The sequence below is a fragment of the Arabidopsis lyrata genome (assembly GCF_000004255.2).
Source record: "Arabidopsis lyrata subsp. lyrata unplaced genomic scaffold ARALYscaffold_5, whole genome shotgun sequence".
NCBI lineage: Eukaryota > Viridiplantae > Streptophyta > Magnoliopsida > Brassicales > Brassicaceae > Arabidopsis > Arabidopsis lyrata.
The window spans coordinates 9,850,408-9,863,088 of record NW_003302551.1 but is presented as its reverse complement, the minus strand read 5'-3'; the positions used below and the strand labels follow the sequence as shown (position 1 = coordinate 9,863,088).

The window sequence follows — 12,681 nt, the reverse complement described above, 5'->3', positions numbered from 1 at the left end:
AGAACGGCCCATTATGATTTGTTTATATCAAAACATCAGAACACAAATCAAATGTTTTTTAATAATCAAACACCAGTATGTTTAAGTTTAAACAGACCAGTCTTCTTTAATTCACAAGCTTCTAGAAAAGGTAACAAAAGAAAGATTCATAAAATGGAAGATAAAGCTAGGTTTCAAAGTTAGGCACAACCATTGGCCATGACAGTGGTGTGGTTAACTATTTTAAGAGAGACCCTAAGATTTTGTATAAGACAGATCAGAACTAGAAAGCCTGACCTAGTACTGCCTCTGTCTTTTGCCTGGAGTGTTTGTAGTTTGAGCCGCCGAAGTGCAATCTCTTGCCCAATGTCCTGGTTTTCCGCATTTGTAACAATCTCCACCTGAGGTTGTGGACTTTGCTTGCCTTGATTGAAACTGTGGATCACCAGATTGACCGGTGCAGTCTTTCGCCCAATGTCCTTGCTTCCCGCATTTGTAACATTCTCCACTTGAAGAGGATGACTTCACTTGGCCTGCTTCATACGTCGGATTGCCAGATTGAGCGGTGCAGTCTCTCGCCCAGTGTCCTTCTTTACCACATTTATAACAGGGCGCGCCTGTCTTTGCAGTTTGATATCCTCTGGTATCTGAGTCACCTAAGTTGCTGTTTTTGGTAACACTATACGATGTAGGAGAGCTAACTGCATTGTCATTGCACCATTTGAAGAAACCACAAGAGCCCTGCAATTAAGAGAAAGCCATGCCATTACACATACACTCAGAGCTAAGTAATACTACATTCACCATTCAATCATCGTGCAAAATAATGACTCGGGATTCATTTTCTCACTTATTCCAGTGATGTTCATGGCACTAGTTGTATGCAAAAAAATCAACAAACTGTGTATGCCAAAGTGTCACTCAATTTCCGTCATTTAAACGAGGAAAAATCTCCTGAACTAGGCTAATTTAATAAACTAATGAAGTGTAGAGAGTTTACTTGTTCGAAATAAATAAGTAAGCTGAGTATACTTGGTCATACAATCAGAGATGGCATACGACGAAAGACAAGACTCAGCACTTAATCAGAGCTCTATCAGAAACGTAGCCAAGGCCTCACTAAACCACAAAATGTATAAAACATTGCAACGTTGATTATAGATAACAACACAACCAACCATATAAACAAATTGATATATACACCTCAAAAACAGGACAGCGATAAAACTGCCGGCCAACATTTTCCCCTGTTTTCGCAGTCAAAACACGGCACAATCCCGCACCACACGGACATTGATGATCCGGGAACTTAGAATCATTAGTGTTGCCATAACTATGAGTAGTAGTTCCAGAAGACTGAACCGCATCACACCATTGGAAAAATCCACAACCTCCGTTTTCCTAATTGAACATGTAGCTTAATTCATTATTGTCTCATAGGCTTTTCATCGAACACTTAGAAAGCAAAATAAACATTTTAAGAACCTCTCTATTGGGACATTTGTAGAATTTGCGTCCTGGATTCTTCGGTGTAGTTGAAGTAAGAACCAAACAAAGACCTACTCCACAGGGACAACTCTTCTCCGGAAAATCCTGTTCACCGGCGACGCCTCCTCCGTCTGATCTTTGAAAACCGCCGGTGGTAACAGCAACACTGCGAGATTTAGAGGCCGGATTTAACGGACTTTGCTGCCATTGTTCGCTTTTGCTTCCCTTAAGAGCCGCCATGTATGGTCCTTCCGGTATAGAAGAAACCCTAGGGCGTTTCGCTGCCGCTTCAGCTTCAATTGCGGCGAGTTCTAGTAGGAAATCATCTTCTCCGTCAAGAGATTCGACCTCAATCGTGTTTCTCTCCATAGTTTTTGTGCTCTCGATCTACGCTAGTTTGTGAAATTTTGTTTCGCTTTGGAGATTTTTGATTTTTAGGTTTGGTTTAGTGCTTAGGAAGCTTTCCCGGTTTTACGTGGCCACGTGGCAATACTTACTCATCCATAAGACCATGAACACTGGTGATATTATTTCAGTATCATTGGCCCAAATATAATTTAATAATAGACCAAACCATAATATTGGGCCTGATACGTATCAGTGGACTGATACTTGTGATACTCAGATTTGTGTGACGTGGCTTCCGGTGATTGGTCTATGAAAACAGAGAAGAAAAAGAAAAAAACCATTTCTCTCTTTCGTCAGCTTCTCACTTTCTCTCTCTCTTTCGAGATCATCAAACACAATCAAAACGAAGAATCACTTGAAGAGGAAGAAGAAGAAGATCGAGAAGCTTAATGGGTTGGATCCCGTGTTCTGGGAAATCGAGCGGGAGGACTAAGACAAGGAGGAACGCTGACCAAAAACTCAACAGGAAGTCTTCTGATTGTTCTGTCTCTACTTCAGGTAATTGCTCTTTAGAGGTTTCTTAATTTCCATCCTTTGATTCTGATTTTAAGCTTCTGCAACTACAATTTTGCAAATTTGTAAGCTTTCTGATTCCTGTGAGCCATCGTTTGCTAATAATGCTGATTAGGGTTTTTGACTTTTTGTTTAAAGATTGCTTTTTTTCCTTCCATTTCACTAGCTTTAGACTTCTCCGATTTTACTCTTAGTAGTAAATTTTGACCTAAATGATGTGTTATTTCAATGTCTCTTTCCGGTTAATTTGTTACTTCAGAGATTGTTCTCTAGTGGAAGTTGTGGATTAATCTAATTCTGATTCATATTATTTGATTGACATCTGAAATCCAAAAGTTTGATTTGTTGATCATTGATCGTTATTAAATTACAATCGAAGTATGTTTTGTACTTTATTGTTAAAACTAGTATAAGGATTTAAACTCAGATAAGCAATCAATTTGCTGGTCCAGTTGCAAAGTAGTTTATAAACGGCTAGTTTCAAGAAACAACATTGGATCTTCTAATGATTTGTTTCTTCACAATTAAGCTGTCTCATCTTGTGTCTATTTTGAACAGGATTCCGAGAGCGAGGAATGTGAAGAAACAGAGGAAGAGTTTCTAGAAAGGTATGCTAAAGCTGCAGCAGAATTGGAGGATAGTGAAGTAATTAAAGCTGTCTTATTGCAAAGTTCAAGCTAAAGTCCCAATAGTTTCTCCATACTTCCAGTCATCAACTATTTCACAATGTGATTCTGACATTGTTCTTCTCAAAGTGGAAAGAATTATAGGAGAGGAAGCAGCAAACGTCAAGCTAAAGTCCGAAGAGTTTCGCCATATTTCCAGGAATCAACTGTTTCAAAACAGCCAAGCCAGGCTCCTCCTAGAGATTTGCGTCAGTATTTTAAAGTTGTTGTCTCAAGCTTCTGTAATCAAGCAGACTCTACTGAGAAAGTTACCTCTGCAATGTTCCCATTTCTCTTAATTCAACCGAAGGTTCTTTCTTGTTCTCTTCATTTTATACAACTATGGTGAAAGTCTTTATTACTTCTGCTAGTTGTTGTAATCATATCTTTCAATAGACCTGGAATTTGTTTCATTATGATTAAGAATTGTAATTTGTTATGATTATGGATGGATTTCTAAAATTTTATATATTTATTTTTTATTTTGCAAATAAATTTTTTTTTTTATGATACTTAAACCGGTCTCACCAATGCAAACATATTTAGTACCAATATCATAAAAAATCTCAAACAATAAACAAACATTAAAATTAATATTAAAAAATTGTTAATGATACTCACAAAATATCACCTATGTGCATGCTCTAACTAAAGTTTTGATTGCAACGATTTACTTTGAATTATGGGTATATGGAAAGTTTAATGGCGTCTCTAAAGTGCTAGCTGTTGCGATCGATGATTGTCTTTTGTTTGGTTCTTATAAAATATTATTTCACATAGAGATTACTAGAAATTCTTAAATTAATTAATTATGGTTAAGACGTTCGGGTCCCAAACGCTAAAACGGTCACGTTGGCATTCGTGTAAGTTAGCTACAAAAATTCCACATAAATCTGCTTGATAAGGTGGAGAAATAGAGCCTCTAGATTGGTGAGAAAACGATGAGACTCGTTAACAAAAACATTCGACAAAATGAGTATGGGAAATCGGAGAGTTCTACCTACATTTGATTTTGAGGACACATCATCACTTGCTTAATGCATACACATGGTGTGATTAAAGATAGGACAAATCACTTATCAATAATTAATGCTTATGTTGTGATTAGAGATTCTGATTCTTAGGAAGATTCTATTGAGTTTTTAAGTCTACATTTTTTTTTTTTTTTTAAATCTTAGCTTTTTTCATGATCCGGGCAAACACTTAAGTTCCTCCATTTTGGCGACGCAAGGAGATCATGTCCATGATTAAATCTAAGTTATACCTTAGTAGGAAGTAGGAACCATAACTGGAGTGGTGGTGCATTGCTTTGACTAGAAAATAAATGGAGATAAAGTCAACATGGAAAAAGTTTCAAAATTCAGAATTTTCTGGTTTTCGTTCATCTCCTTAAGTGCACTCCTCTTCCTCGAATCATAAACTATTAACCTTATGATACTTGTTATATTTAACTTACCATAAATTTTATTAGTGAAAGACCAGCTTGAACATTGTATATGTTAATTGTTCTTTAAATATAATGTCTAGTTAGTTTTTCTCTTTTTTCTAGAAAAGAAACATCTAATTAATACAAAAATTCAATATGAATTAAATGATCGTAATGTCTTGTTCATGTTCTTTTTCGGGAAAAGAAATGTCTAGTAAATTCAAATCAAACTAAACATTAAAAAATGTAGCAAAGAAAGAGAATATATACATTCATGTTTTCCAGAGAACTCAATGTGATTATGTGATATCTACGCTTTGTATTAAAGAAAGTTGACAATAATAAAAGAAAAATTATATGCAAAGTGTTACTTGACGCACAAAAAACCCCGAAAATTGTGGTGAGAACAAGATCAAAACCTTTAAAAAAACCATGGTCGTAAGAAATTCTCCAGGAAATTCTCTGAGCTCTCAATTCCTTTCAATTAAAAAGAAAATCTTTAATTTAGGAAAATCATAATAAGCTATTTTTGGTAAGTGGAAGCCTAAACTTTACCAGCTAACTCCCTCAAAGACAAGAAAATATGTCTCTCTTTCCTTGCGGATCCTCAAAAACAATGTCCAAACTTTTGAACCATAAACAAAATCTAAACAAAACAACATTCCTAGACGAAGAGACAACGCCATACATCAATATTTTTAACATTATCTTGGTAATTAGATTGTTAGGAGAGATCAAAACAACAACAAGAACAGCAGTTCCTCTACTTCTCCTTAACCCATGACTGCTGTTCTATTTCTCTGCTTCCTTCTCCTCTGTTTCTCCTTCACCCCTTCTTTGCAAAACGTCAGTGAATCCGAACCGCTCGTGCGGTTCAAGAGCTCGGTGAATATAACTAAAGGAGATTTGAATTCATGGAGAACAGGAACCGATCCTTGCAATGGAAAATGGTTTGGGATCTATTGCCAAAAGGGCCAAACAGTCTCGGGCATTCACGTCACCCGGCTTGGTCTCTCCGGGACCATCAACATCGAGGATTTAAAGGATCTTCCAAATCTAAGGACGATCAGGCTTGACAACAATCTTCTCTCAGGCCCACTCCCTCCTTTTTACAAGCTTCCAGGCTTGAAATCTCTTTTGCTCTCAAACAATAGCTTTTCCGGCGAGATTGCTGATGATTTCTTCAAGGAAACGCCACAACTCAAGCGGGTTTTTCTCGATAACAACCGGTTATCCGGAAAAATCCCCGCTTCTTTGATGCAACTCGCAGGTCTCGAGGAGCTTCACATGCAAGGCAACCAGTTCTCTGGTGAGATACCTTCTCTTACAGATGGCAACAAGGTTTTGAAATCCCTCGACCTCTCCAACAATGACCTGGAGGGAGAGATCCCAATAAGCATTTCCGAGAGGAAGAATCTAGAGATGAAATTTGAAGGAAATCAAAAGCTTTGCGGGTCACCTCTGAATATAGTATGCGATGAGAAACCTTCATCTACAGGGTCAGGGAATGAGAAGAATAACACTGCAAAAGCTATCTTTATGGTCATCTTGTTTCTTTTGATATTCTTGTTTGTGGTAGCGATTATTACTAGATGGAAGAAGAAGAGGCAACCCGAGTTCCGGATGCTCGGTAAAGACCACCTAAGCGACCAAGAGAGCGTGGAAGTCCGTGTACCAGACTCGATAAAGAAGCCTATCGAGTCGAGCAAGAAGCGTAGCAACGCAGAAGGTTCCTCAAAAAAAGGTTCATCACATAACGGAAAAGGTGGAGGTGGTGGTCCAGGAAGCGGCATGGGAGACATTATAATGGTGAACAGCGAGAAAGGCTCCTTTGGTTTACCCGATCTCATGAAGGCTGCAGCCGAGGTGTTAGGAAATGGTAGCCTTGGATCTGCCTATAAGGCGGTGATGGCCAACGGATTATCCGTGGTTGTGAAAAGGATTAGGGATATGAATAAACTTGCACGTGATGCATTCGATACTGAGATGCAACGATTCGGGAAACTCCGACACCCTAACGTTCTTACCCCTTTAGCTTATCACTATCGCCGTGAAGAGAAACTTGTTGTCTCTGAATACATGCCTAAAAGCAGTCTACTCTACGTTTTGCACGGTACTATACAACGTTTTTGCTTTTTTCCATTGATTTAGAGCATATTTGACGTTTACCTTGGGATATATTTGAACCTTTTTTTATATGAAATTCCAGGAGATCGTGGGGTTTATCATGCGGAGCTAACTTGGGCAACAAGGTTAAAGATCATCCAAGGAGTGGCACGTGGAATGGACTTCTTGCACGAGGAGTTTGCGTCCTACGAGCTCCCACATGGAAATCTCAAATCCAGCAATGTTCTATTAAGTGAAACCTATGAGCCATTGATTAGCGATTACGCGTTCCTCCCGCTTCTTCAGCCTAACAACGCCTCACATGCTTTATTCGCGTTCAAATCCCCTGAGTTCGTACAAAACCAGCAGATTTCACCAAAATCAGACGTCTATTGCCTTGGAATTATCGTTCTTGAGGTCATGACGGGGAAGTTCCCATCTCAATACCTAAATAATGGTAAAGGGGGGACGGATATAGTTGAATGGGTGCAATCTTCAATCGCACAACATAAAGAAGAAGAGCTGATAGATCCAGAGATAGCGAGTAATACTGATTCGACAAAACAAATGGTGGAATTGTTGCGGATCGGGGCTTCTTGTATCGCAAGTAACCCTAATGAAAGACAAAACATGAAGGAAATTGTTAGAAGGATAGAAAAAGTAACACTTTGAGGAGATTCAAAAATGTAAACGCATGGAAAACGTTAGAGAGAAAGAAGCTTTTGGAGTCTGTAGATAAACAAACAAATCAGGAAAATGGTACGTTGCGCAAATAGGAATGAAACATTATTTTCCTCTGGCTTCACTGAAACAACGAGATGGTATTTTGTGATAACGATTTTTTTTTTTTTTTTTTTTTTTTGTTCATTAGGAAGATGTGAGGAGCAAACCATTTTTTGTTGTTGTTTTATAGATTTTTTTTCTTTATTTGTTTTTGACATTTTCCATTTTTCTTTGTCAAGAGACGTGATGTGAAATCATATTAGTAGTTTTATTTTATTTTCTTCAAGAAACTTCTGATGTAAATAAGTCCATGTTTTGTGTTATATCAGATGGATTTTTACGTAAAAGAGCCATGAAAACGTTTTAACAATTTCCCTTTTTTTTTTTTTTGGGCTTTTGCAAAAATGCCACTTTTCAAAAATACCCATTTTTTAAAACCTTATAAAAAATGCTCTTAAAAATATAAGATTTACCCAAATATGTATGTAATATTATTAAAACATACACAAACTACATTTCTATGTATCTAAAATCTTATAAATACTTTATAAATACCTTATAAATGCATTTTAAATACCTTTAAAATATCTTGTAAAACCTTTGAAAAACCTTAAAAATCCTTCAAAATAACTTGTAAAACCTTTAAAAACACCTTATAAAACCTTATAAATACTTGGATCGAGTCTTCAAGTAGTAGTTACAATCCATAAGTACCTTATAAACCTAATAAAACTTTATAAAAATTTCAGATTTAAAAAGGGGCATTTTTGAAAATGGACATCTAAAAGGGGCATTTTTTAAAAGGGGCACACCAAAAGGGGTATTTTTAACAATTTCCCTTTTTTTTTGGTAGGCAACATATTAATAATAATAATAAAAAAACGTATTAACCTTTTTTAAAGAGTAGTTATCGATACAAAAATGAAAACACTTAAGCTAAATAGAATTTTTGCGTAATAACTATAAAATGTGAAAACACTATTTTAAGTTAATTAATGATGTTTGATGAAAAAAAGAAAAAAAAAAAGATGCAAAAAAAGTAGTTAATTAATGATGTTTCACTTTTTTAGTCATACTTTAAGTTTGTTTTAGGATTGGTTTGTGATTTAAATAGAGTTTTAATGACTTTAATTGTTGTGTAGAATCTGTTGTTATTCAATCAAGATTTTGTTAAACTCTTTTAAAGTTTGGTGTTATTAGTTTGTGATTTGTAAAAAGCCATTTAAAATCTTAATGAATATTGTGTTATTGGATTAAGAGTTTTATAAAGTCATTAAAAGTTTTGTGTTATTCAACTAAAACAAAACAATCTATGACAATCTATGATTGTTAATGAATTCAATTATTGTGTTATTGGTTTATGATTTTAAACACTTTTCTTTACAAAATAAAGTCATGGAAAGTATGCTGAAATATTGAGATTGTTTGGGAGACTCTACAAGATTATAGAAAAACTAATCAACAAGACTATAGAAAACTCTCTAACAATTCTTCTAAATCATTCACTTATTCACTTTCTATGATTTTATTAAAGTCATCAAAACTCTATTTAAATCACAAACCAATAACACCCCCTTACGCTGTAATATCATCTGTATTAGTGTTTTTACATTTGAAAAATAAACTTTTATTGAGGTAAAAGACTACAAAAAATACTAGTTACAAGGTAAAATAAGTAAGCATAATATGGGTATATATGGAATAAAATAAATACTTATATTCATGTATGCAAACAACTATTACAATTAATTTTCTACTATATATATAACCAAACACAATGACAAAACACAAAACGCAAAACGCAAAGTCGAGCTGCGTCTTCTGCAATGAACCCATATAAACAAGAGATCATCTGTTCTTCAAATGCCTGTACTCCAAAAGTGTGTGGAAAGAACTGGTCATGAGAATTATTATTTTTTTTTTATTGATGAAATGTGAAATTGATTAAGAAATATAAACTATATACAAATGAGTTTAATCAAAGACTATTTGCCTAAGAATCGACCAAAAGTAGAGCAAAAACAGAGGACCTACAACAGTCCAAAACATAGCCAAAACGATCAAAAACAGGGCATGACACTTAAAGGCTTATCCTTGTTCTGAACCAAGCTTGCAGCAGGCCTTATAACTTCGTAGATTCAAAATAACGTAGAGACACTATACGGGCTTTGATTGTTTTCTCAATGAGTCGAGCAAGTTGGTCATGAGAGCGATAGCGTAGATTGTGCTTCCTCTCATTACGTTCCTTCCAGAGATAATATATTGTTGCCTGGAAAGTTAGCCTTAGAAGGATATCCGTATTACCTTCCGATGAGTGCGTCGTAAGGTAGTTTAGCGTTGCAGTCCAATCCGGGTCAGGCACCGGTTCAATCAAGCTGCCGGTAACCTTTATCCATACCATGAATGAGTAAGGACAAGCAAAGAACAGATGGTCGCGCGACTCAACGGGCTCCGCGCAGAATAGACAAGGCTGAGCGTGTCCCCATTGTCCTGTCCGAGCTCCTGTTGATAGCCTATCTTTTATGGCCAGCCATGAGATGAATGCAAACCGGGGAACTCGTTGTGAAAACCAGACTACTTTGCTCCATGCCTTGGTATCACTACGGGTGCGAATCTGTTCCCATGTATGTGGTGCTGAAAACGTTGAACGTCATGAGAATTATTTCGGACAAGTACTCGGCAAGTTGGAGAGAAATAATGAAACTTCTTGCACGTAAGGCTCTTGAAAAGACGAAGGGATTCTTGCTAAAGTATACTCTTCAGAAATTCATTCACTTAATTTGGAGCGAAAGGAACAAGAGATGACATGGGGAACAACCCTCCCCGAAGGAGATACTGGGTAAGACGATTGATAAAAACGTCCGCAACCGATTGAGAACTATCAAAGGTGGAGAAGCTTCGAACATCGGCGGTATCCAAGTTTGGTTTTCATCAAGATCATAGACAAGACACTTTTTCCCTCATAAAGTGTCCCAAAATGTTTTGCATTAATTCGTAGAAGAGGTTTATTTTTCTTTTGAATATAATTTAACATTAAATTCAAAAAAAAAGAAAAAAAAACACAATGACAAAATTTTAATATTAATTATAAAATTAGAAATATCTATTTAATGTTCCACAAATAATAATATAGATATTTATAATATTTTTTGTTAAGATTTAAAATTATTATTGTCCTATCACCTTTATTTTATTTATTCAAATTGCTTTACATCATCATATAATACATAAACTTAGTAGTAATCTAAATTTGTTTTGGCATATATTGTGTTCGAATTTAAAAAAACGGACATATATTACTTATTTAATGCAAAAATGTGTGTTCAACGTCATACATCGGATAAAATGTTAGACAATTATTCATAGTTAAATTAGGAATAAGATTATGAATGTAAAAGCATCTCTTTTTCCACTTTCCTTAAACAAGTCAAATCCGGAAAAACCTCACACAAAGAATCCTAAAGGGACATTACACCATGGACTGGGATGGACTCACTTCTGATGTGATCCTAAAAAGCACAAAGGAATTAGAACGTGATAAAGAGCTTGATGCTGCGGCTAAGGAGAAGGAGCTCGAGCTTGTACCTAAGGAGCACGAAGCAAGGAAGCAGCTTGAACCAGAGGACCAGCATGAACCTGAGGATGAGCTTGTAGCTGCGGATGTTCGATTGAAGAAGCTGATCAAACCACCTTGGCTTGGAGAAAGAGATAAGCCAATTGGATTCAACAATGGGAGAGTGATCCAATTGTACTCTTTTTCCCTTGTTGAGTTTGTCCCAATGGGTTTTCTCAACAAGGTTTTTAATGAGGCAATTGTGTCACTCTACCATGGCCCATCTGTTGAATTCGAGGCCCAACTCCTCTTATGTCTCAAGCCCACGTCCAAACCAAGAGGAGGAGCCTCATTTTCGAATTCAAACCTTCATTTATTCTCTTTTCATTTTCGAGATGGCATTGTAACTTGTGTTTCTCTTCTGATCTTTTCCCCTTCTTTCTCTACTTAAACTCTCTGTATCTCTGTGAGACATTTCATCTATCTTTTTAATCAAAAACCTTTTAAGTTAGATCATCTCTCTCAGGTGTGTAATATCCTGGAGAAATCCTGTTCTTTCTTTGGTGCGTCATATCCAAAGAAGGTTCAGTCGGTATATCAGAGGCTTTCCGCATCCTCTGTGTGACCACTCGATCCACCAGTTCATCACTCGACCTACTCGAGTATACCACTCGAGTAGACCACTCGAACAGACCCGATACGACCATCTGAGATCACATACTCGAGCATCTATCACTTCACTTGATTTCATCATCTGACCGTTCATCTTCCTACTCGATCTATCAAACCAACCGATCTACTCGAGTAGAGTACTCGATCTACACCCGAGACAACCTTCCAAGACACTTACTGGAGCACCACCTGACTAATCCAGCCACTCAACCAGTTTCAGAGTTATCGATTCAAGGTAATTCGTATTAAGTGGTATCAGAGCAAAACTATGAAAGTTGAGTTTTCTAATCCTCTATCTAGTCTGTTTAATCTTGTACTCGAGTAGGTTGCTCGAGCACTTTGGTAGAGTAGAAATAATTTTTTCTTTTCATCTTCTGCGAATCTAGAATAGGGTTTTTATGAAACTGATGAGTTTTAGGGTTGTTATGCTACGAATTGATCTTTAAAACATTCTCTAGGACTTGTTACTGGTGATTTGTGTCTTTATTTGTTTCAGGAATGATGTCTCACCATGGAGGAAAAACCAGCAGCAACAACAACCAGCTCTTGGTTGAAGCTATGACAGAGCTTATGGATACCAAATTGAATGCTTTGTTCAACAATCTTCATCAGATGTCAAGATCTCCAAGGAGAAACAAAAAGCAACAGCAGCAGATCCCACAACCAAGGAGACCCCAGGAGAAACCAAATTGGAGAAGCGGATTAGCCAGAGACGATTCCAAGTATGACTATCATCATCGCAGCGAACAGAGAAGTATTGAGCAAGATAAGCATCTTCATGACAAGATACAAAGACAAAGGCGTATTGAGGAATTGGAGAAGGAGATGCTCGAAACACTTAATGCCTTTACGAATAGCCAAAAGAAGAGTCCAGCCAATCGCCAACCTATTGGTACTGAAGGAACGAAGAAGAGACCAAGTTGTCCTGAGGAGAAGCTAGCTGTTCAAGAGCCAGAATCAAATCAATCCTTACCAATCTGCAATGAACCTGAGATGCTACAAGAAAAAGCTGAGAGCAATATCAAGCAGAATATCGAGACTCAACCAGACACATCAGTTCAAGAGCAAACGAAGAACAAACCTGAGGAGCATCTTACCTTTCCCAGGGAGTCATTGGTAGCTAACTTTGATTTTTCTTTTATTCAAAC

General features: G+C 36.7%; 2 protein-coding genes and 1 long non-coding RNA gene across 5 annotated transcripts; 2 read left to right on the top strand and 1 right to left on the bottom strand.

Annotated features, from left to right (window-relative positions):
* Positions 1 to 37: 37 nt before the first annotated feature.
* LOC9313331 (DNA topoisomerase 3-alpha) lies at positions 38 to 1,901 on the bottom strand. The gene is made up of 3 exons (XM_002875549.2): positions 1,465 to 1,901; positions 1,183 to 1,380; positions 38 to 720 (listed from the first exon to the last, which is right to left on the bottom strand). Exons 1-3 carry the CDS (start codon positions 1,834 to 1,836, stop codon positions 277 to 279), a joined length of 1,014 nt encoding a protein of 337 aa, XP_002875595.1. The 5' UTR covers positions 1,837 to 1,901; the 3' UTR covers positions 38 to 276.
* Positions 1,902 to 1,977: 76 nt separating this feature from the next.
* LOC9313330 lies at positions 1,978 to 3,535 on the top strand. Of its 2 annotated transcripts, XR_002331613.1 has the most exons (3): positions 1,978 to 2,373; positions 2,947 to 2,996; positions 3,144 to 3,535. It is a non-coding gene; the product is annotated as an uncharacterized LOC9313330 (long non-coding RNA). The 2 variants fall into 2 exon arrangements; XR_002331612.1 differs by having other exon boundaries at positions 2,947 to 3,535.
* A 1,094-nt stretch (positions 3,536 to 4,629) lies between these two features.
* On the top strand, positions 4,630 to 7,664 carry LOC9311663 (pollen receptor-like kinase 3). Of its 2 annotated transcripts, XR_002331647.1 has the most exons (3): positions 4,630 to 6,592; positions 6,689 to 7,344; positions 7,457 to 7,664. XR_002331647.1 is itself a non-coding variant. In XM_002877215.2 (2 exons), exons 1-2 carry the CDS (start codon positions 5,260 to 5,262, stop codon positions 7,255 to 7,257), a joined length of 1,902 nt encoding a protein of 633 aa, XP_002877261.1. In that variant the 5' UTR covers positions 4,630 to 5,259; the 3' UTR covers positions 7,258 to 7,664. The 2 variants fall into 2 exon arrangements, 1 of the variants encoding a protein (XP_002877261.1); XM_002877215.2 differs by having other exon boundaries at positions 6,689 to 7,664.
* The last annotated feature ends 5,017 nt before the right edge of the window (positions 7,665 to 12,681 follow it).